Source organism: Sesamum indicum, linkage group LG4 (genome assembly GCF_026168435.1).
Source record: "Sesamum indicum cultivar Baizhima isolate 11 linkage group LG4, ASM2616843v1, whole genome shotgun sequence".
NCBI classification, from domain to species: Eukaryota; Viridiplantae; Streptophyta; class Magnoliopsida; order Lamiales; family Pedaliaceae; genus Sesamum; species Sesamum indicum.
Genome location: NC_142660.1, coordinates 1,611,469 through 1,636,000, shown reverse-complemented (window position 1 = coordinate 1,636,000; position 24,532 = coordinate 1,611,469). Strand labels below are relative to the sequence as shown.

General features: G+C 35.9%; 4 protein-coding genes across 13 annotated transcripts; 3 read left to right on the top strand and 1 right to left on the bottom strand.

The window, feature by feature from the left end:
* The first annotated feature begins 2,471 nt into the window (after positions 1-2,471).
* Positions 2,472-4,931, top strand: LOC105159893 (two-component response regulator ORR9). Its single transcript, XM_011077105.3, has 5 exons — positions 2,472-2,823; positions 2,912-3,048; positions 3,140-3,217; positions 3,780-3,850; positions 4,356-4,931. The coding sequence occupies exons 1-5, from the start codon at positions 2,718-2,720 to the stop codon at positions 4,657-4,659; spliced, it is 696 nt and encodes a 231-aa protein (XP_011075407.1). The 5' UTR covers positions 2,472-2,717; the 3' UTR covers positions 4,660-4,931.
* On the top strand, positions 4,765-5,610 carry LOC148788237 (uncharacterized). The gene is made up of 2 exons (XM_088879626.1): positions 4,765-4,776; positions 5,230-5,610. Exons 1-2 carry the CDS (start codon positions 4,765-4,767, stop codon positions 5,608-5,610), a joined length of 393 nt encoding a protein of 130 aa, XP_088735752.1.
* A 2,718-nt stretch (positions 5,611-8,328) lies between these two features.
* LOC105159892 (histidine-tRNA ligase) lies at positions 8,329-15,039 on the top strand. 8 transcript variants are annotated; one of them, XM_088880127.1, is made up of 10 exons: positions 8,329-8,555; positions 8,751-8,800; positions 9,648-9,815; positions 10,946-11,027; positions 11,405-11,510; positions 12,187-12,414; positions 13,477-13,959; positions 14,116-14,196; positions 14,289-14,366; positions 14,619-15,039. In XM_088880127.1, the coding sequence occupies exons 5-9, from the start codon at positions 11,441-11,443 to the stop codon at positions 14,348-14,350; spliced, it is 924 nt and encodes a 307-aa protein (XP_088736253.1). In that variant the 5' UTR covers positions 8,329-8,555; positions 8,751-8,800; positions 9,648-9,815; positions 10,946-11,027; positions 11,405-11,440; the 3' UTR covers positions 14,351-14,366; positions 14,619-15,039. The 8 variants fall into 8 exon arrangements, with proteins under 8 accessions (XP_088736253.1, XP_088736250.1, XP_088736251.1 ...); XM_088880128.1 differs by having other exon boundaries at positions 8,331-8,555; positions 12,232-12,414; XM_088880124.1 differs by lacking the exon at positions 10,946-11,027.
* Positions 15,040-15,863: 824 nt separating this feature from the next.
* On the bottom strand, positions 15,864-24,326 carry LOC105159890 (binding protein). 3 transcript variants are annotated; one of them, XM_011077102.3, is made up of 17 exons: positions 24,136-24,326; positions 23,684-24,045; positions 22,705-22,865; positions 21,436-22,618; positions 21,084-21,275; positions 19,930-20,586; positions 19,649-19,825; positions 19,184-19,251; positions 18,873-19,095; positions 18,690-18,789; positions 18,473-18,588; positions 18,339-18,396; positions 17,685-17,836; positions 17,401-17,602; positions 16,851-17,006; positions 16,676-16,766; positions 15,864-16,150 (listed from the first exon to the last, which is right to left on the bottom strand). In XM_011077102.3, the coding sequence occupies exons 1-17, from the start codon at positions 24,272-24,274 to the stop codon at positions 16,147-16,149; spliced, it is 4,041 nt and encodes a 1,346-aa protein (XP_011075404.1). In that variant the 5' UTR covers positions 24,275-24,326; the 3' UTR covers positions 15,864-16,146. The 3 variants fall into 3 exon arrangements, with proteins under 3 accessions (XP_011075404.1, XP_088736272.1, XP_088736271.1); XM_088880145.1 differs by lacking the exon at positions 15,864-16,150 and having other exon boundaries at positions 16,672-16,766; XM_088880146.1 differs by lacking the exons at positions 22,705-22,865; positions 24,136-24,326 and having other exon boundaries at positions 23,684-23,826.
* Positions 24,327-24,532: the final 206 nt, after the last annotated feature.

The following is a 24,532-nucleotide window of genomic DNA, read 5'->3' as shown; positions in this document are numbered from 1 at the left end:
TTGGGGTTGTGGGCTGAGCCTACCAATTTTAGATCTTGTGCAAAAACAAGTACCAACAGTCGACAAGTAGCTTGTGATGTTAGCGACGTCTCACGCTAGTTATAAACAAGGTTGTGAAGCTTACAAGCCAAAGTCTTCCTCTTCTTGCTGAGACACTCTTGTAGAACAAAACGGTGAGGCTAAGAAAATTAGAGTGGGTAGTACATCAAGCCACACTGTCCATTGACACCATACGCTGCATAATTAGACGCCTTTTCTTGGAACCGTCTGTAGGAGACATCTTTCACACTTGACGTTTAGGGGTTGATGATGTTAGTTTTGTCTTATATCAGTTACAAGAACTTTGAGACTTAAAAGCATCGATGCCACTCTTCTGAGGGAAACTCATTTTCAAAATAGAAGTATAAAATTGAAAAAATCAAAACAAATAATACCTCACACCACAGGTACTCATTGTATTGCGCATTGTATCGGAAACAATACGAGCGAATTTGATTACTTCATTATTTAAATATGAAATTCTCTAACTCTAAGTTCATCAATTCAAATACAATCGTAAATTATATGAAAATTACCTAAGTATTATTGAAAGCAAACTTAGGAACTATTTGGGTAAATTAAATTGTTAGCCCATTTAAAAATAATATTGTTGGGGGATAAAAGTATAGTCGTGTAACATTAATTTTGAACTAGTAAAAGGTCATGGCACGACGCGTTGCAATAGTATCGAAAAATCATGCATGGAAAATGTTTGATAAGCGAGTAGCAAAAGTTCAAAAGCGAATTCCCATAGATTTTCCACATCAAGCTGGCTGCAAATCTCCATCAAAGAAAAAGTTGGAGATCCTCTCCAAGAAATTTTTTTTTCTTGCAAAGATCTCATCCCCATCCTACATAGTACAAACAAATCATTGCACATCAACATGCCCTCATACATGGAAAAGGCCAATTCTCGAAATTCATGAGAAAAATATTAAAATTTTAAAAAATATATATTGAGAGAGTGTTTAGGAGAATTTCGGAACAAATAATTAACAAGATAAGTTGAATTTATAAAAATAATAAAAAATAAAATAATATCTAGAAAATATAAATGATTTATACAAAAGAAAATAATAATAATGACAAAACCCGTATAAATTCAAGAAGGTATTTGTTTAATAAATAATATTAAATTTATTTGTTTTTTATTAAAAAAAAAAGATCAAAGTAGTTGGAAACGCGGAAGCATTCTAACAGTTGGTCCTGACGTTTAATTTTAAAAGTATTTTATTTTTCTTATCAAATAATATTTTTCAACATTAGAAAACTATTTATTTAAGCAATTGCAAACACACTCATGATATGATATTTAAGTGGGTAGTTTAAATTAATTAAGGTATAATAGTATTGAAAATAGGTTAGTGGGAGGAAACAAAGGAATAAGAGATGGGATGGGGCAGAAGTTGAATGGGCATGGGAAACAAATCTTAAAAGGAATCAAAAGAAAATGGCCTCTCTTTGCACCTCTCCCCACCTGCTCAAGATATGGTAAGAGCACATGATTTCACACTAGGAAAAAGGTATCAACCCTGACATCACCTGTATCTCTTGTGAGGATTTTGGTGGGCACCCCCACCCCCCACCCCAAAAAAAAAATTCTTCATTTCTTTTTCTTTTTTTCAATTTTCTCCCTTGACACCTAAAAAACCCAAAATCCCACCAAGAATTAATTCATTGCACGTGCAATTTCATATTAGGCAATTTACAATATTCGAAACTTTTTTTTTAATAATAGAATGATTTTTCGAGATAAAAATTATGAGTCTCATAGCTAGTCAAAATTATAATACTTCATGCAACGGACCATCGGTGGAGTCGCAAGCTAAATTATTTGGCGATGTCTATGGGAACGATACCATACACCTATCCATAAGCCCCTCATCGATCCTGGGCCTGATGATACAAACAAACCTTTCACATTGGTTGTAGACGAGATGTTTGAGCGGCTTATAAGCCCTAGAACTCTTATCCCTATTGAATCGCATTTTCAAAACAAAATCGTGAGACTCATACGATGTCAAAATTGACAATATCTCACGCAATAAAGCACCGATCTAATTGCATGCCACGTCACACATATATATAAATGATTGAAGTACATCTAATACGTATGCATAATTTCAATACTTATTATATTTATTTAAAAAATAATAAAATTATTAATTAATCAAACTTAAGAAAATGAATAGACCTTAAATATGCATGAATAAAGAATTACTTATAAAAGAAAATAATTTTCAAGAAATGATAGTTAAAAGTATTATAATTCTTATATAATTACTATAAACTCCTCCCACTTAATTAAGAGTATGAACCCATGTTCACTACTTATGATTTTCCACTATTGTTTATTCTTTGCTGCTGTATAGTACAATACGACATTTTTATACTACTTATATTGCTTGCCTTGTAATAGAAGTGCAAGTTGGAAAATTTTGAGAAATCTCTGGATGAAAATCTGGTCGGATCTTGCTTTGTGCCTTGTGGGACTGACTTGAATACATACCCCATCTCCATTTCTCTCTTCCCTCCTCAACTGTTAGACAACACACACAACACCCCTACCCCCCCCCCCCCTTCTATAGAAAAAGACGCAAGCTTTTTTCCTTTCACCATACTTTTCTTTCTGCCTCCCATCATCAATCCTTCTGCTTCGTTCCTTTTTCTCTAGTGCAATGGGGATGGCAGCAGCAGATGCTCAGTTTCATGTTCTAGCCGTTGATGATAGCTTGATTGACAGAAAGCTGATTGAGAGGCTTCTCAAGACCTCTTCTTTCCAAGGTGCTTGCTTTCATTGGCTGAAACAATTCCAAGAATGGTTTTTCCATTTTCTTTTTTTGAGATTAATATCTTGAATTTGTTGTTGCAGTCACCACCGTTGATTCTGGTAGCAAAGCTTTGGAATTTCTTGGTTGGCATGATGATGATGATGATGTTGATGTTGATGTTGATGATGATGAGAGAAACAACTCAAATGAAGCCTTTGTTTCTCCCAAGAATCATCAGGTAAAAAATGTTTTCATTCCTTCTTTCTTTTTTTACATTATTTAGGTTGTCATTCTGTTTGTTTTCTTTTCTAACTGGTTATTTATTACAGGAGGTGGAAGTGAATCTTGTTATTACAGACTACTGTATGCCTGGGATGACAGGCTATGATTTGCTCAAGAAAATGAAGGTATTCTCATCTTTTCATTTCTGTCCCTGCAATCTATGTTTATATCAAAATTACATCATTGGTATTTGATGTGTCCTAAACTGTTAGGTCAGGTTGATTTGGTCCTTTTCTTGAGATGAACATGAATCTTTGCAAAAATCTTTGAAAATCTTTCCCCCTACCTAATTTATGTAATAAGATGTTGATGTGACATTGACTAATTCTACTTGCTTCTTCATTCTATTCTTCTCTCTCCTTACTAGCAACTCAAAATTCTAATTCCCACCGATTTAGTCGAATTTGAACTAATTAATTATACGATAAATATAATATACACTTATTATATAATTGGTGTACAGTTTCAAAAAATAATCAATTATATAACAAATTTATTATACTTACTTTGCAATCAATTTAGTTCGGCCAAAACTGATTTCGATAAATATTCCCCTAGTAGCAACCTACTTGCAAATTGTAATAAATATTTGGCAAGCATGATGTATGATCATTTATCAGTGTACCTACCTTAAAAACCACAGTATTAGTAAACATGTGGGCTTGCTTGCTTGCTTTTGTTTGACAGGAATCTGCATTTTTGAGGAACATACCTGTGGTCATTATGTCATCTGAGAATGTCCCTTCAAGAATCAACAGGTAAATAATGGATTTCTTACATTCACACAATAGGATATGGTTTAGGTATATTATGTGATCAACAACTGAATTCTTGATGGAGTGGATGCAATGGTTGCCATTGGATCAAGATGCGTAACGGAGTAGCTAAGTCAGTTTCACTTGAAGTTAATTTTAAATTTTAAAACAGTTGCAAAAATTCATGTAGATTTATCGAACATGAGTAATCAGTGTTCCGAATTTGATCGAATCAATTAGGGGGTGGGTGGTGAAAATTTAAAACAGTCTACTAGACAATCACAACCGCTCATGTGGAGTTCACTATGCATGAACGATTGTGATTGTTCTTGATTTAACCTAATGAGTTGGGTAATGAAAAGTGAAAATCATCTACCTTTATTTATGTGGATGGCCATCTGCACTCAACTCATTGTAGAACGGCTTAAATAGACTTACATAAAAAAAATTTGGGGGATAAATTAGGGTGAATTGATGGATGGTAATGATTGGTTGATGATATTTGCAGGTGCTTAGAAGAAGGAGCAGAGGAATTTATCCTGAAGCCAGTGAGGTTATCAGATGTGAACAAGCTTAGGCCCCATATTATGAAGTCCAAATCCATATGCAAGGATATTATTCAAAAGCCTGAAAATCAGGAAAAGCAAGACAACAATGAATCAACAGAAACCCAATTACAGTCACAGTCACAGCCACAGCAAACATCACAGTCCAATAACAACAGTAGTAACAAGAGGAAATCCATGGATGAAGGCCTCTCACCAGACAGAACAAGGCCTAGATACAATGACATGACTGTCATGTCCAATTAATCACTACCAAATAATCCTTTTTTTTAATTTTTATTTAAGACCTTTTATTTACCTTTTTTTTTAATTTTTTTTCTTAATTAAGGTTAGTACAACAGGAAGAGATATATGTACAGTGGGGTAAAGGGGTTGGAAGGGAATGAGGGGTTCATCATTTCCATGATGAAAAACATATTTGTACACATTTAGCATTAGAAATTTTCCACCCAATTTTGTATTTACTAATTTAGTGGAAAATATTAAAATGAACAAAAAAAAAAAAAGAGTGTTCTTCATCCTCAAGTTTTTGGATATTGCTAATAAGGGTATTTACAGACTATCCATTACTACAAATTTTGACATTAATAAAATAAATTAAATTTAAAACTGTATAATTAAAAGTGACACGTTCGTACCGACCGAGTTTGTTTGTTTGTGTTTCCATTTTCAAATAATTACTCTCTTTATCTTGCAGTTTTATTTAATATCCAATTGGCATTCGTCTCCATCTCATCTGCAATATTATAAAGAAAAGATGTACCATAGATAATAGTTTTCAACTGATAAGGCAATTGACTTATTCAACCTCCCAAGAGTGCTTTTGAAATCGTTACTGGGCAACAGCCGCTCCTTCCTCACACTCTTGATACCCCGCAAAGTGTGAGATCTCCTCTTGCTCGGAGTTTCTCTCAGGAGTGGAAGCAGAACGTTGATATCGCTAGAAGTTGCCTGGAGAAAGCTCAAAAGCGGATGAAGAAGTACGCAGATCAGAATCGCCGCTTCATCGAGTTCAATGCGGGAGACCTGGTGCTGGTGAAGGTCCTGGATCCGAGATTATCAAAGTCATCAGTGGGGAGAGATCCTCGGTTGATGCAGAAGTATATTGGCCCTTTGCCTGTCATTAGGCGTATTGGAAGGTGGCGTACAAGGTGGAGTTGCCGCCCTGGTGAAAAATCCACAACGTCTTCCACGTAAGCTAATTGAAAAAATATTCAGCAAATAAGGAGGACGACACCCGCAATCAACCCAGCCGCCCGCAGCTTGAATTGACGAAGACTAAGGAGAAGGTGGCTGAAGCAATCTTGAATCACCGAGTGATGAGTATCGCGAAGAGAGACCAAACAGAGTACTTGGTGAAATGGAGGGGATGCAGCAGCGAGGAGAACACTTGGGAGCGAGTAACGAACCTAAAGGCGTTCCTACCCCTTGTTGAAGCTTACCATACTTCCCTAGCACCGGGGATGTCGCTATCTCAGGTGGGGGAGAATTTCAAGGGTCGCCCACGCACTCGACATCCTTGACGCGCATTTCTGCCACTCAACCGTTCTACATGGCCGACCACTCAACCTTCACCGACGCTGAACATTCGTAGTCTTAAAGTCTTAGGTGTTGGTCTTTTACTGCTTTGTTATTTGCTTTCTGTTGTTTAGATTGCTCAGGGGACGGTATGCCTCCTAAGCTGCGTTTTTCAGCTATTTTAATATCTACTACTTTCAATAGGATTTATTTTTTTAAGCCTATTATAGGGGGGAATGAATATAAGAAGCTTGGCTTAGTGACGTGTTAGAGTTTCCTTCAAGGCGATCCCCTTGCTCTAGCATCATTGATCATTATATTTGCACTTTTCAGTTTAATGCAATCTACTTTCTGAAATTGTGCGTTCGAATTGATGTCGTTGCGTTATTGCTTTCGTATTGTGATTCCTGTCGGCTCGCTGCGTTAGTGTCGAGCGGTAGTGTGTGTTGAGATTGGCGGAAGTAGTCACCGGACTACTAGCCACACAGTACGCTTTGTGGAAGGCGCCTCGTGAGAGGACATTAATTTAACTGCTTAATTAATATATTTTATTCTTATTTATAATATATTTTAAAATATAAAAAAATATTTATTATATGCATGTAGAAACAGCGTGTTGTAGTTACAATAAAAAATGAACTAAATATTGTGAATAGATTATGAAATAAAGAAAGGCAATTTCACTCCATTTAATGACAGTTTTACCCACCCCAAAGAATTTCACAAATTAAATTTAGAGGGTATGATAGTGCAAATGAAAAATGTTTAGCAAATTCAAAATGAGGTTACGAAAATTCATCTGGACATAGTGTCGTGTATTGGGCCTTCCATGTACATTTTATATGGGTATCGGCCCAAATCTAAAGCCCACAATTTCTTTGTGGGTCCAAATTACCTATTTCTCCTTCATCCGGATAACTAACACAACTGTCGCTTTCAAAATGCTTTAAAGTTAAGGGGTTATTTTAGTAAAATTATTAGCTTTAGTGATTACACATTAATTTTAAAATTTATAAGCTCTTAGACTTTATTTTAAAATAATTATAGAAATATCTAAATACACTATATAAATTCACTAAGTTATATATAATAATACTAATGACATTTTAAAACTTAATTAAATTTACTAACAAATGGGGCAACTTTATGAAAAATAATACGATTGAAAATTATGAATAGCCGTACATTAATTAATTAAATAAAAATGTATTAAAGTCCTTATTTTTCTATTGAAAATGAAAGTGGGACAACTCTCTATTGCACCAATGCATTATTGGAAGGAGTATGGGTGCTTTGTATTTTCATCACATAATTTCAATAAAGCCCAGAAAGTAAATTTAAATTATCTAATTTTTAATTTAAATATGATGGCTAAATTCATCTAAATTTGATTTATTAAATAGAAAAAATTCATGTTTGAGAATAATTTTTTGTTCGTTGATGATCGATAGTACAATGTGATTGGTGTTCCATTATGTGAGGTATTGTCCGTTTTTTAGTACATAGATTCCGTCTTAAAAGGACGCATTGCTAGGGAGAGGGGGCTTTTGGGCTTATAACTCACTCAAACTTCTTATTTATACCCTATTTGGAAGCATCATCAATCTCAAAACAAGAATCTAGGAGGGGTACATAATCTCGTTGCACAAAACAACGTAAAATGATGTACATGCGACTCGATTGTTGCCCTAATGCACGTTGTTTTAATTTCGTTTGAGCCTTACCATTTTTCCATAAAAAAACACATTGCTAGTAGAGAAATTTTAAGGCTTATAAGTCATGTAACCTCCTTATCTAATGTGACGTGTTGCAAATATACGTTAATTTCTCAAATAATCAAAATATTCTTCAAACTTAATTTGTGTTCAATTCAATTAAATCTCGTTTTAGCTCGATCCATCCAATAATCAGATCAAACCTCAACAAAAGAAAAAAAAAGAAAAAGAAAATTCCCATCCCATTATAAAAATAATAATCTTGTATTCAAAGCTAATAGTGTAAAATAGATTCTCTTAGGCAAATTGTGGTATAAAAATTACAAGTGGATAAATGCATGATACGATTTTGGCCCACCAATTATATAACTTTAAAGAGATTACACAGTTTTACTTTTCCAGAAGTGGGATTAAGTCCTTAAATTAAGATATTTTCTATAATTAATTAACAAATAACCAACTTTTAATTTTGACCTTCGGATTGACCGCAGCCATATGCCTTTTTCATCCATCAGAACGCAAAGGGTCTCTATCACCCGTGCGATGCGTTTGGCGGGGCCCGCTTAAGTTTGCTTTTGACGTTCCAGCAGTGGAAGTTTGTACGTCTTGAATGAAAGGTGGTACGTTGGTTGGGGGGTAGAAAGTTTGATGTGGCGGTCGTGGATTTTCCTTTATGGGTAACGTCGAGGGGCTTATTTAGTGCCAGAGGCGACCGGGATCAACATGTTGTACGTCGTGGATTAGAAGTTGTACCTTTTTCGGGAGCAACGAATATCGTCCTGGAATTGGGAAAATCATTGAAGTACATGGGGAACGCGACCCGTTGTAGCAGTCCATCACTTTATCCCTCTCCAGAAAATTGATTCTCTCTTTAATCTCGCAGCCGGAGAAAAAGCCAAGGAATTTCAGGTGAAGCGGATGAATGAATTCAACAAAATTTATGATTTTTGTTTGGACGTTTTTTATTTTTATTGCTTCATTTACTTTCCTCTGCGTGATTAAATGCTTCTCTTGGCGTGATCTTTCTGTTGGCAATGCCTTTTTTTTTTAACTTATCATGGTAATTAAATATTGGTGGGTTTTTGTTTTATGGTGTGATCACAGCTAAGGTTCGAAGGGCTGGCCTGATCTTGGTTAAAGATTGGAATTTTACGGTGATGGCGGATTGGGTTTTTTTGGTGGTTGTTGGAATTATTGTTCCTTATTTATTTGATTTTTATTGGCTAAAAGCTGTAGTCAAATAGGACATGAGGATACCATATTTTGAATGCTATTTATTTATGTAGGCTATAGCATAAGCTGAATAGAGATGCATGTCAGAGAGGTGTGTGTGCTTTTTTTTTTTTTTTTTTTTTTTTGTGTGTGTGTGTTTTAGGGAAGCTTTAATTCGCAAAAAAATTTATCTCTACATGAGGAGAAAATGTATTGTAAGGGTATAAAACTTGAGAAATTTTGGTGCTTTTTTAATTCTATATGATTGCTAGGTAAAGGAATAAGGCAAATGATATATTTTTTTGAAATCGGATCAATAGGATGAAGAAGAAATGAATCTCTGAAATGGAGGAATAGGGAGCCAGAAACATTATTTGGGGGAAAACCTTACAGCCTGGTTGACTTGTGAGTTTAGACTGTAGTGGTAAAAGTTCCATTAACACAGAAGTGATGCCTCTCAGAAAGAGACGTGATGAATTGTAAAGAAGTAAAGGTGAGAAAGAAAGTTAAAAAAAGTACTGAAAGGCAGATAAAAGTTGAGCATTAATTTGCTTCCCATTTAGAAAATAAACTATTTGTCCTGTATGAAGATTGTTGTCACCATAAGAAGAAAATAACCGATAGGCTAACATGATTGACAAAGTGTTATGTTTATCATTATTCTTTTGTTCATGCACGTAGAGAAAGTTCCCATTAATCTTTGTACTTGCCCCAGCTGCTTTTTCTTTGCTGTTCGGGTGTAGTGTTTGTGACTAACTTAACTTTTGGATTAATGAACAATAATACCAGGCTAGACTCGGTATTTGGGTTGACAAGAAATATTGGAGTTGACGTATTCTGCAGTTAGCTGTTCTCACATGATACATTAACCAGCTAAAGTTGTATTTATCTTGTTGCGACACTTCCAAAATGTCTAATGGAGAAGTTAGAAAAGTTTCCCTACAGGATATACAGTTGGTAAGTTATTGGTGTAACTTGTTTAAAATTCTTTACAATATGCTTTTATTCTGTCGTCCAAGTAGGCTCTCTTGTTTCGGAAGACATTTATATAATTGTCTCTGCACATTTATTTGGTTAAAGTTGAGGATAAACATGAGTCTGAATCTGCAACTAAGCATGGATGGGACACGACTAGAGTCCTTTCTAACACGGGTTAAATACTTGCTGTTTAGGTGAATCCTTTCAAAGATTATCTTTGTTTCACTCAGATTTTTAATTCACAATCGCTTGCCATTATTTTGATCGATTTTATATTAGTGGGGAGTGGCATGATATGAAATTGGCAACCATCAAGACATCTTCCACCAGTCAAAATTTAACTTGTGAAAGTTGTATTTGTTTCTCAAATTTCTAGTATACAAAGATATTACAAGATGAATGGGTCAATGATTATGATAACAATTGAAATATTATGCATATTTCTTTGATATTGTATATATATATGTGAACAAGTGAGAGCAACTACTGATTGATTTCGAAAAACTCGTTTATAAATGTAAGAATTTTAATCATAATTTCTTAATGGTTATTTTCATAAACACTCACACTGTATTTCTAAAATGTATCTTTTAATATTTATATATTGTTACAATTAATTTATTATATAATTTAATTCAAAATAAGATTTACCAAAATAACAAGATCTAAGAGTTACTAAAGTTTTTTATACTTGTTCATTTCTTTTAGTTTAGTAGATATATATCACACCAAATTACATATAAATATTTACATAAGCGGATGAATATTTTCTTCATCTTTGTTAATTGTGTTACTAGTACACTAATTACAAAGTTGTGTATTTCTACGCTTAAGTTTAATTAATGCACGCTTGCTTTGCAACATTTTTGAATTTTTAAATAGTTAGTAAGTAAATTATTATTAATATCTGTTTCATATTAATTGCTATTCTACCTTTTTGAATTATCTGATTACTTCTTATATAAAACTAAGAACCTCCTTTTATTGTCCAATCCAAGATGAAATTTTCCTTCGACAATCTAATATGTAGTAAGGATTTAGGAAATTGTACTTTTTTATAATTTATGTCATATTATTAGTTTAAAGTTTCAAAATTTCTTATTGAATAGATTGAGCATGAAGTTCTGCCAAGCTTGGTCTGGTGTCAAACTTATCTCGTAAATGAGCAGCTAAGGAAGTAGATGGCCGCAGGTTTGTTTATCAAGATAATGATTACATAGGGTTCAAAAAGTCATGAGAAACTTAGTAGTTGCTCAGCATGAACGTAATAATAGTTTAAGTTATGTAAGAGATGGCAATCCCTTGAAAGTATTCAATGCTGAGAATGGATTCTTTCTAGTTAGGTTTGATCTTAGCATTTGAAGCAGTGGGCTTATGAAGTTTACTGTTCTCTTTGCCTAATCTGGTGTATAAGCCTATAAGGGTATAATCATGCCTTTGTAATTAGGATGACTGTGTTTTTCATTCAAATTTAATAGGAATCAGTAGTTGTTGCCCATGTCAGTTCCTACTTTTTGTATGTCTTCACTGACGTTATTACCAAACCTTGTTCTTTTCCATGGTATCAGGTTCAAAATCTTATAGAAAGGTGCCTTCAGCTTTACATGAGCCAGAAGGAAGTCGTCAGTACTCTGTTACACCAGGCCAAAATTGAGCCTGGATTCACTGAACTTGGTAACTCGATTTCTGGTTATTCTTCTCCTTTGTCTTCTAATATCTATTCTCCTCATAGCTAGTGACAGCTGTGACTTCTGGTTTTTTATCAAAAGATCTTTATACCTACCACAATAGGAATATCATATTCATAATCGCTGCGTCTTAATTGTATGTGCTTCCAAATTCAGTCCGTTTTACATCAAAGATAAATCTTAGCCTGTTAAAGGCAGATATAGAATAATAGATGTTGGAAAATTTTCTCTCCTTTTTTCTTCTTATCTTCCAAGCATCATCCCTCCATCTCCCATGACTTCCCTTGAGGTAGTCAAGTAATCTTTTTCTAGCTTCAAGCAGTTAACTGACAGGCATTCATGTGTGTTTTTTGAGGTTTGTTGGCTTTACTCATTCTACTCAAAACTTTAGGAAAATAAACTTTCTTTTTAGTATATTTCCATATACTTTTGGGCTGTCATCCATGTCGTAATAAGTTGCTTTGGTGCGCAAGAACCTGCCATCTGATGATATATTTTGTCCATCAGATGTTTTATTCATCCAGAATGTAGACTTTGAGTTGACATCTGATGTGGTCTTAGCATTTCGTAGTGGGTAGAAGAATAACATTACTGTCACATAACCATCGATTGTACTTATGAGCTTAGGGTATGCAGTCTTGATTTCTTTATTCTGTTATTAGGTGTCATGTCCAAAATCACTGAAATAGCACTTGACCATCTTACAGTGTGGCAAAAACTTGAAGCAGAAAATCAGGAATTTTTCAGGGCATATCATCTAAGGTTGATAGTGAAGGACCAAATATTGAGATTCAATCAGTTGCTTGAGAGACAGGTTCAGCTAATGCGCCAAATAAGTCAGACGGGAGTTGTTTCCATTCCTATGTCAAATGGATCTCAAATTCATTCAAGTAAGCTGGTTTTAATGTTTATAGTAATTGCTCATAGAGAATGACTCAGGTAACTTTGCTAGATGTTTGGTTATGCACATCAAGACATGCACATCAAGTCATGCTTACTGTCCTACATATATGAACTACTTGTCGGCACAACTATATTCATGTATGTATGGGTTAACCTCATTTTTGTTTGTTCCCGTTTACTTGGGCTAAGTTATTTTCTGGGTGTTAATCATCTTTGGCATGTCGATTTGCAGTAAGTCCTCTTTTACTTCTGTTTGTATTTCTCAGTAGTTATACTTTGAGAGGGTTGTTGGGCTGATATGGTTGGGGAAGAAACTACAGAGCAAGACTTAATAAATAATTCTTCTTACACCAGTAATACTCGAAAGCATCGTTTATAGTATTACTCCAAGGAAACCTCTTGCTGACTGGGTCCTTGCTGGTGCTAGTCAGAAATATCCATACTTCCCATGATGTAGAATTTTGCCCAATGATTCATTGGGATTGTAATGCAGGGTTCATTTCCTTGAGGGAGAAAATGTATTGGATTCAGTGAAGCAAAGAAAACTAGAATTAGGATAATAAATAATGACACTGGATCTTGGAGTTCTCTTGAGCTAATCTTCTATCACTGAACTTCATGTGATTTTTTCTTCGTTCTAGAAGAATCACTCTCTGGTCCTTTATGCATCCGGCAAAATGTTGAAAGACCTGGTCTCAGTGATTGCTTTTGGATCTTTAGTTTTCATTTTCTTGACGTCTGATGATGTGCATACAATAGATGTCATGCATAGCTGTTCGTGTTCAATTTTATGGTGATGCAATAACAAAAGATTCAAGATTATTATAGGGCTGAAATTTCTTTGTTTTCTTAAATCTTTTTATATAGCTACGTATGCAGGAGACTCTTTCTTGCATGTCTGCAAGTGTATTCATTATAACCTGTGCTGGCTGAACAGGTGCTACCATAGGATATTCGACCCTATGTGTTTATGTCATTATAGTTCTACTTTAATAACTCTAAAGTTTAACAATCAGCCAAGTATAAATTTTTTCGTTATATTTTGGCAGTTCACAACTCCTCAGCTTACCAGGGTCCACAATCGGCTATTCAGTCTATAAAGCCAGAAAACATGCACCAAACCATCAGTGCCATACCTAATGTTTACACGAATGGCACATCTTCCATGCAGCCATGCATGCAAATTGCAGTCAGTAACAGTCATGGTGGAAGGATTGATTTGCCAGCAAACATGCTATTGGCTCAGAGCACAAATACAGGAATTATGCAAGGATTGAATGGGGGAATGATAAAAACAGAAGGTGCCTATGCAGGCGATTCTGCAGTTATGTTTTGTGGCGAGAACAATCTACTTGAACCTCGTAATGCAATTGGTGAAGCATCAATTTCTCCTTTTAGTGGTGGAGAATCCAGTTCACAAGTCTTAAATGAGAATATATTGGAGCCCGAGACAAACTCATTTGGATTTCTGGGACAGATTCCTCGAAACTTCAGTTTATCCGACTTGACAGCTGATTTTTCAAATAGCACAGGTTGGCCCTCCTCTCTTTCTCTAAAAAAGAAAAAAGGAAAGCAATAAGTGAGTTAGACTGAGTGTATGTCATGGAATTTAAGGAGCTTTTTAGACTCTGGGTATGAGGAGTTCATTTTACATGTTATGATCTTTATGTTTTACTCAATCTCCTCAGATATACTGGAGAGCTATTCCAGATCTCCATTCCTGGGAACAGATGCGAACTTCTTGGACTCGCATATCAGAGAACAACAAGGTAATAATGTTTTTCACATACGTAATGATATGTTCTGTCTCCTATGGAAGAACGTTAAATTTTGTTAATATTTTTGTTTTACTTATGAACAGACATTAGGAGGTTAGATACTATATCAGAGGGCTTTAGTTATGAAGATTTTGGCAGTGATTGAAGCAACAGTTTAAATGGTACTCCTCTTTCCTAAGAAGTCCATTTTATATATCCTGTTTATCTTCTTAACTTCACTATGATCTCTTTAATTTGTCTTACAATATCTACACCCCCTGCATTATATGAGAACCTGTTCTGGGATAGTCTCATAAATTCCACAACTTATATAGCTATAGTCGGAACTACGAGTTCTCAGAAATTTGCTGAAAGCAGTCTCAAACCCATCTAATTTCCGTCCTTGTCGTGATTTTTTTGTTTTTGTTTTGCAGGGCGGGTCACTCGGTTGTAGAGTGTTCTGTTGTATATAGTTTTTTTATAACTAGAGAAGCAGAAGCTCCATGGTTTTCAAACTAATGCATCATTGGTTGTGTGTTGTGAGGTAATAATTTAGTCAGGATCAATGGTAATCCTAATCTGTAGTACTAAACTTGGAACAACACTTGCGCGCAAAGGCTTGCACGTTCATTTCCTAGATTAAACACATGCTAACTGTAATTATTAGCAAGCAGATTTGCGTCGGAGGAGAAAGGGTAGAAGAAAATTTCAATTCTTTTGAGTGAGATCAATTCTTACATTGGACACTCATGAAAAGAAAAAAAAATCTTACATGGGACTTACATCGGTTGTCGTTTGTAGTTAATTGGTATCATGTTTCTTGAATATTTGTATAAATTACTAGTTGCATTGGCCTCTTGCCTCTCCCTGCCAATACAAATACAATTCGCCATTTAAGCTAACCATTGCAGAATTCCGGCTTGTAATACAGTCGGTATATATGTCGTACAGCTTTCAACTTTTTTTATAAAAATCACTCCTTTAAAAATAAAATTTTCGCAAAACACTCTTGTAGAATTACGAAGGTATAATATCATGTATACATCTTTACATGTTAATGTGTGTAATATCTATATCTTCAAGTAGTTTGGTTAGACAAATCACAAATTTTCTGTTTCCTTATAATAAATTGATTGATGATAAATATAAATTTTCATTACAGTTTGCAATTAATATTAGCAAATTTATTAAATTTTGAATAAATAAAAAATATATTATTGTACAAAAATAAATGCCAGAAGTTTAAAAAACGAGGGAGAGAGCTGTAATTATTCTTAAATTTAAAAATAGAAAAAATCTCAACTAATACTTTTTTTGCGAATATATAATTATAAATTAAATAATCAAGTTTTTTTTAATATATATTTTACACACATTGAATATGTTTAATTACTAATTACATAATTAACCAAAACCCTTTTGGTGTCTTGGTTTATGAATATCTTATCATGTAGTTTTTTTTCCTTTCTCCAACTATTATGGAAGAATACTTATTTTAAATTGTTCATCGTTTATATACTAAGATTTTCTTTTTTATTCATTAAGAAAATATATTTTATCCACAGCCACATATCCTGATCCTACTAGATAATGGATTTGGATTGGCGTGAAGCATCATAAACCAAAAAATGACCTCGAAATTACAGGTAGCTTACTGTTTTTCACCTTACCAACTAAGCTAATATGAATCAACATCATTGCATTACATTACACGACTTTACATAAATGTCTTGGTGGCATATATTACACTACATTTGAGCTGAATGTGGTCTGACATGCATGCCAAATGGTGCATCAATCTATACAAAGGAACTTCTTTAGACAACGATAACACACAACACAACAAAAAGAGAAACAACTCTTCCATCTATGAAGCTTTCTTCATATATTCTGTGGGCAAAAAAAAAAACCCAAAGACATTCAAAAACAATCTGAAGCATTTGGTCCTCCCACCGCCCACCTTTACCTGCAATTATGACGAAACTCTATTTAAACGTTCTTCATGAAAATGTGGAATGCTACGTTCTGCCCGAAACAGAAATTGTCATGAAGCTTATATTCCATGACTTATTAGGGACAGAAAAAACTGAAATAACTGTCAAATGAAAAACCAGGGTGTGGATGATGGTAAGGGTCGAGACTAATTCAAATGCACGGTTGCGCTTTGAATTACAGTCAATTCAAGTCTGTCTGTTAATATAGCAGCTAAAGTATTACTAATTCTAGGTTATGTTTGAACGATAAGAAGTTTTCACTGGCCATTCGTCCTTTCAGGGTGAGAGGACCTAAAAGCAGCAACTCCATCTTCTAAAATTAGGAATCATGTCTATGCTTTTTAATCAGTATGGCCTAGGGATTATTTTCTTGATTTTGTAATGCTTTAAAAGCAATGACCGACAAAAATGCCAGCAAACTGACAGAATTGTGAGTTCCTCATGCATGCAGCGCGGGCACGAGCGTGAGTGAGAGAGAGAGAGAGAGAGAGAGCTACCTTCTCTTTGACCTTGTGTTTCTTCTAGTGGAGGTGTCAGGTTCAACTTTTAGAGATCTTGTGGTGCTTTTCATCCTGGATTTAGAAGCACCTGCAACACCAAGTAGAAATCATATTAGCAACAATTGAACCTTGGTATACCAATAGTCATACTAGAGTTTCAAGCCTGCATAACCTCTTCGATGAACAAGAGGCCATTGAACTTCATCTTCATCCAATTCCAGCTCTGTCACTTCACCTGAAGCGTCTGAATGTGTTCTTGATTTGATAGTGTTTGCCTTTGAATGCAAAATTCCAGTATTGTCCACTGAATTATCAGCTTCTTCTTCGTCTGTGCAATTTCAAATTTGAGATTGTAAATAGCTCATTGAAACAGCTGACGAATAACAAATTAAAGATTCTCATTTACACAGGACCCTACAACATTACCATAACCAATTGTAACAATAAGGAAATGAAATTTTACAATCATAAAACTTCTAGGGAGAGAGAGAGAGTACAATGGTCACCACAACTCTCCTCATGTAGTAAACCGAAGTTGCTATCATCATTGAACACAAGCCAATTTGATAGAAAATTCACAAAAAGAAAGCAAGGATAAGATGCAATCAACTGGTCTCGCATCCTAAACCAGAAATTACTCTTGCAACCACCCTATAACCCCCCATAGATGAAGGAAAAACTTAAATCAAGTCCATTTCTGGCATAAATATAATTTCACCTACCTTCCGTGATTTCAGATTCGCCACTTCCCTCTGCTTCTTTCTTGGTTACCATAAAGGTCCCTAAATTATGAACTTTTTGTTGATGCGCTTGAGCATTCTTTTCAGTAAGTACTAGCTCCTTCTTCTCATTATGGAACTTAACGATCTTTTCCTCAAACTCTTCAATGGTTGACTTTAGCTCTGGTTTAGCAAATTTCTTCCCCTGAGAGAATATGGTGAAAATGTGACACAGTTAAGTGATTCAGTTTTTATTGCGGGAGTAAAACCACATCAAAATTGAGTACCTTATTAATTATATTTCTAAAATTTTCCATGACAGTGTCCTCAGATAAGACATGTTCATATGCCTTAAATGATTCCATAAGCTTCCTCATGCTTTTCTCAGTAAATGCTAGCTGAGAAAGGCAGTAAGAAATATACTCCCACTGCCTGATATCTGCATCAAAAAGAACACAATAAGCCAAGCCACCATTACTTGTCATTCGCTTATGGATGAAGAAACCACAAGAAATAAATTCCTCTTGATTCTGGCATTATTCAATAATACTAGCCACTGTAGGAACACATTAAAATAAAAAATCAACTAATCATATAAAGTTCTTAATATACAGAAGAGTTTAGATATAAGAAGCAATTCCTGCTTATCTGGATACTTAGGCTTCTCAATATAATTAACAGCAGAAGTCCAGTTTTGAAAAGGTTCACGGTTCCGATTGCATTTTGAAAAGCCTTTTTCAGTTAGATGTAGGCCAACATTAATTCTATTTGATATATATGAGCCAAAACCAAGCCAGTAGGACAAAGGGATATACAATTACAATTAGAGAGGTCAAAGTTTTATGATAATCAGATCTGTATCTTGGGTGTGACTGAGACAAGTTTATTGCTTATCACAAAATAGACTAGTTAGCAAATTGGTAAATGGGAGATTCAATTACCTGAGACACCAGTAAACCTGTTGCAGAGCTTTTCAACAAGAGCTTCCATTTGTTTATCCTGAAAAGTCCACTAGCTCAGCCAACTTATACACACAATGCAAATAGCAAATGAAAGACGGAGCTACGCACAACACCTTCTTGATTGAACCAATCAAAAACTGCATAATGTTGCAGAAAGACTCTCCCTTTAAGTTCTGGCACGACAATTTTCCAAGGATATCCGGAAGTAGATTATATATAGGGTTGTTTCCTATAATGCAAGTTGAAATGTTCCGATTATTTTCCATTACTCAGATACAGAACAGGGAAAATAAAGCCAGACTATATTAGGAAAATATGCTATACATTCACCTTTTTTTGATAGCTCATGAAAAAACAGTCTGGCCAAATTTGAAATCCTTTCATCTTCGTCTTCTAATCTCATAGCCATTTCATTTATGTAGCCTTTGACCTAAATATTTAATGGTCAAAATCAATACCACACATCACATCAACAGAAGCAAGAACAAGCAGAGACTAGTCAGTCCCTCAAACCTTCATCATGTCATTTAATATAAGGTGAGAAAGAACCAGCACAGCATTCTTTCTGACGGATACCGACTGATCTCGGAGACGTGCATACATGTTTTCCGTCCATGGCTCTAATAGGTTGGGAAAACGAACTGCCAGATCTCCAAGAGCTATGGTACAATTCGAACGGACAGTTTCTGACGGCGCATTTTCCACAACAGTGAAAAGCAGTTGCAGATTTGACTCACTTTAAAAAGATGAGATGACAATTAGAGTAGGCTGTGATGTAGTTAGAAAGGAAACATGCATATGGGAATCAATGAGCCCCTTCTTACCAGAATTCGGCATCAATTATCATTAAACGGCATAAAGCAAGCATTCCAGATGCCTGCAGTTCAGGATACTATAATAGCAGGAGATTTCAAGTCAGTTCTTCACATAAATTTAGCATGCAAAAATAAAAGCAGTAAGAAAGCAACTAAAATACCAGAAGAAGCTAATCATGCACAATCCAAAATGAATTGCCTGAATACCCTGTTTTGTTGATAAGAGGTATTTCTCTAATATCAATCTTCAGTAGCAAAGCTGGTGATTCACCTTTTAGTTTTTTTAAACAAAAAGCCATTTAGATAGTTAACTAGGTGCACAAATTCACACTTAACATTTCCATCACTCCATATACTCCAAGAATGCATCTCTGTGGCATGGGAGTTAATTGAGCATATTACCTCTTTTCATTTCCAAGATATCAAAAAAACAAGATAATCTGTAGTAATATAGAAAGGAGATTGAGCTATCACCTTCTGCATTAAACCAAAGTTTCTACATAATTTAGACAGAAACGGCGCGCAGTTCCCAATCAAGTTCTTTTCTGTACCACCACCAGAAACAATTTCCTTCTCTGCACTTTCAGCTAGACCATCAAGCATTGCATCCTCCGAAGCTGCAAGGCCTAACTCTGAATTAATGTTATCATCCTGCACGAAATCAGAAGAGCAATTCAAACTGAAAGTTGAAAGCAAAGTAGTGAAAATAGAACATGACTATAATCATGTAAAGAGTATAATCAGAACTTTGTCACCTTTTGTGCATCAGATGCTGTATTTTCATCAAGTTTCCTGTCCTCAGCAATCATTTTCTCTCTCTTGGCTTTTGCCTTCTGAATCTTCCTAACACAAGATTCAATATAGACCAACTGGTTCATAGCAACATGACTAACAACGAATAAGTATCTGCTGAGTTTCGCAACTTGAACATTGGTAAGGACATTGTATCTGTCAGAATCCATGTCAGGTTGCACTTCACTTCCTTCGCTAGAATCGAATACTGACTTGAGGGATTTTTTCACCAGATGCGCAGCTATTGTTTCAGGAGTAGGATGAATAGTGTAAAGAGCAGCTATTGCTCTATCTGCAGCAGCATACCATATATTTTCTGGAAGTGAAAATCCAGAAACTAAACCTTCTAAAATACCAAATACACGATTTCCGTTAGTTGACAATAACTTTTTCTTATCTTCTTCAGACAATCGCTGTAGTGCTAAGCATGCTGTCCTAGCAAGCAGCGGTTCAACTTTTGCCCAACGACCAAATCCAATATCAACAATGTCTTGTAGGTGAGAGCTGAGAACAGTGGGTGAAGATTTTGCAGCCATACACAGCACTGACAAAGCACCACGGCTTTGCTCTGCTGTAGTTCCGCTAATATTGAAACAAAAGAAATCCCACAGCGCTGATAACTGGACAAGAAAAACAAGTGCAGAAAAATAAATTTGCTGCTGAGACTTGAGAGAATGATCAAGGAGGAGAATTTAGAATAAGAAGAAGAAAAAGAACAGATCTGAATTCCTTGGGATAATTATCTGAGTCAGTAAAGTATTAAGTAAAACTATACAAGAAAACATGATTTTATATGATTTATAGACCCACAATTGTTGAAATTCCGCCAGAGTCATTACTTCAGATTTCTCATTTCTCAAATTGACAGCAAAAACATTCAAGTTTCGACATGGTCAGATGGGGAAAATAGGATCTTCAAACTGCCATGGAAACAGCATGTTTCAATATCAATCATCCAAATCCAGTTAATAAATAGATTCAGCATTTCCAGAAGGCAAGCTCACATAAATAGAAATCCACATTCCTTAATTCCATCTCACATTAAGATATATATTTGATACAATATTATAACAGTCAACCTGTTCCTCAGATGCCATCTTTTTGAGAATGGGCTTACCATGCTAGCAGTTATGTCACCTTTGGATACCAGTGCTCCAAGGATGAATTCCAGAGCTGCAAGATCTCCAATATTGGAATCTATGGCAAGATTCAAAAGATTCTTAGCAGTTTCCACTGGGTTCTTCCTTATATATATTGTGACGAACGCATTCTCAACAGCCTCATAAATTGATTTGTCTTGAGAAAATACCTGTTGGCATCAAGGACATATGGGGATTACATTCCCAATCAAGGAACTGATGAGAATAAATACATGCTAGAAAAATTGGTTAAAGTGAAGAGGATCTTGGAGAATAACAACGACTATATCACACTTAAAAACCATGATGATGATCATGATAAGGCATTACCAAAGGCAGCATCTTGCGAAGGCAGGCTTCTGATCCATCAATTTGAAATTGTCTGCATCTCATGAGCAAAAGAATAGTATTCTCCACATCACTCGAAGATGAAGACGCCATTAATTGAACAAGAGTAGGCATTGTGTCAGAAATACATTGTGAAAATCTCAAGCCGGCCTCCAGTGAAGCAACCAATGTCCGAGTTTGCTCCAAATTCCCAAAATCTGGTACAGAATTATCCACCTGAGGCGTCCCATCTGCCACATGAGGTAAGCAGCTGTCCGCCATACTATCCTGATCCTTGGAGTCCCCTTCAGACTCTTCATTTTCAACCCCACTATCTCCACAAGAAACATCAATATCTGATTGCAGGCCATCTGGGTTTTCGGAGGGACAATTTGGTGTGAGCTCATTTAACTTCTTCTTGTACTGTTCTAGGGTTGCCTCAAAAGAAGCTGCTCGAAGTTGTGGTCCAAAAGGGTTGTGCTGCAGCATCATGATAAGCAAATTAAGTGCTGATTTTCTGACTATTGCACTTTTATCTTCTAACCTCCCAGAAGCCACTGCTGCAACCTCATTCCACAAGCCAATAGAGAGAGAATGCTCCTCACACAATTCAGCCCATACCTGAAGAACCCGACTCCTAGTATAAGCTGAGACATCACGACAGCGCTCCAATAAGATTTCCAACATGGCCTGTTTTGTCCGAAGACGTGTAGATTTTGAACTAACTTCACCCTCAACATCATTAAAAGCCTTTGCAATTAACTTACCCAAAACCCCAACAAGCGCATTCCTTATCTTATAAGATTCTCCACCAAAATGGGGGACCAATAAACCAATGTTAGTCGAAAGCAGTTTTGGCAGTCGATCAGCCAGCTCCACAAGAAACCGCCCAATATTTTCAGCCCCAACAGTGTCTTTAACATAGTCTTTGGGATTTGTCCTTCCAATCTCCCTAATAAGGGAAATAGCCATGCTTCCATCAGCATATTTCTTTTCAGCTCCAGCAACAGCATCAGCCAAATGTGTAACAACAAAATCATATTTATGAATCAGGTGCAGAATGGAAGCACATGATTGTGCTATATAATGGTACTTCGTAGCACATGTCCCAATTATACGGCATAAAGCATCTTTTGCATCAGAATCTTTTAACAGCAACGCGTTCTCAAACATCAAGAATGCATTTCTACAAATATAGCAATGTTTCAGATCAGATATCATCATCACCATTGATAAGTTCTGAAACAAATGAGAAACAGCTTCACATCTTACTTCATAATGAAGGATAAGTAATTTTCATCGGGGTCAGATGAACCAAAGAGCAATGATAGGTTGATCTCTAACGAATTGGAAATTAAATTCATTATTCGGCCCCTCTGAGGTTCCCAGTTCCATGAATTTACGGGCTGCTTCTTCCGACTAGAAGCCACCACCTAACACCAGAATTCAAAATGACTAACTTCCTTTAGCAGACAAACTGCCAAATAAACTTCTCTGTTTGTGAGATGCCAACAACAATAGGACTACAGGAATGGTTGACTACGATTTGTATACATGATATTTCACGCAAATTCATCCACAATGATAAAGCTATAAGTCCATAATAAGCAAATTAAAGATCAGAATAATCAGAACAAGCATGTCAACAATCAATGATGTGTCAACTATCCATGTCGCCTCAGCATTATCATTCCCAACAGCGAACCTCTTGCACCAATCTTATCTAATGAAGCAATAGATAAACATCATGCTTTAGATCACCACCCATTTAAACTTATTCTTACTACTTACTACAACCGTAATAACCAGAAACTAAAATGACTTATTACTTTGAGAGAAATAATAAACTGTAAAATAAACGTCTCTGCTTGCGTGATGCCAACAGCTACAGGACTACAGGCACAGTTGACTACTATTTGCATGGATGCATATTCATCTTAAGTTCATCTGCAGTGCCAAAGCTAGAAGTGCATAATCGGAGAAGTACCCATCAGAATAAGCAGAACAAGCATGTAAAAAACCAAGAGCATGCTATATGTCCACAGAAATGCATTGATGCATATTACTTCACCATTAGCATTCCCAACAACCTACTTCTCGCACCAATTCTATTTCATAGAGAAAAGATATAACATCATGCCTCAAACTACTATGTAAATTAGTAATACCAACTCCCTCAGATTTTACACCATTATGTATTGTCATTCAACTGGTGTACGAAATTAGTGAACAGACAAGGAAAATATGTTACTTTAGCTGCATTGTTTAGAGAGCTGGAGCTCGACTCCTCAATGAGCACAATATGCACAAGGAAAAACGTGTAGATCTTAAACGCATTGCGATGAGATGCCACTCTATCAGCCACCAACTGTTCACCACCACGCACATCATTCTCATCATGCCCATCATCCCGTGAAAGAAAACCTCCCGAACGTGAGAGCGAGTCAACATTGGGTAACAGAACACTTAAATTAGATCTCAAAGACTCCACCAAATTGAACTTGCACCCAGGGCTGAGGCTAGCAAAACCCTTCACCAACGAATACACGCGATCAAAAACTTCCTGCTCTTCCACACAGAATAACTCCTTGTCCGACAAATCAAAGGAGACCCCTGTTTCGTAAACGTCGAAAAAACACTAAAATTGGTGGGAGTTTCTTGGAAAGAGTGAATGGCGGAATGCTGCTGGGGTTTAGAACTAACCTTTCACGAATTCTTCGAGCTCCGGCGGACGGAGAGATGATATGGGGAAAGGGTTTTGCACGGTGAGGCGCGTGTAGTCGGAGTCATTGTCTTCCTCGAGAGACGTTAGAGTTTGAGGGAAGACGAAAGGTGGCGCCATCCAGACAGAGAGAGAGAGAGGAATTTTTTCCACAGAGAGAGAAACGAATTGTTTGAAACGAAATCTGAAATTTTAAGAGCGGGAAGACGAACTATAAAATGGGCTGGACTTCATGATCGGCCCAAAAGTATTTAAACTTTGAAGAATTTTAGAAGTAGCCCATTGGGCTTGTCAATGGGCTGGCAAGCCTTAATCGCTGTTGTCCTCAGGGTGCACAGTGGGCCGGATTGAGCTAATCTAACCCAATATTGAATTGAA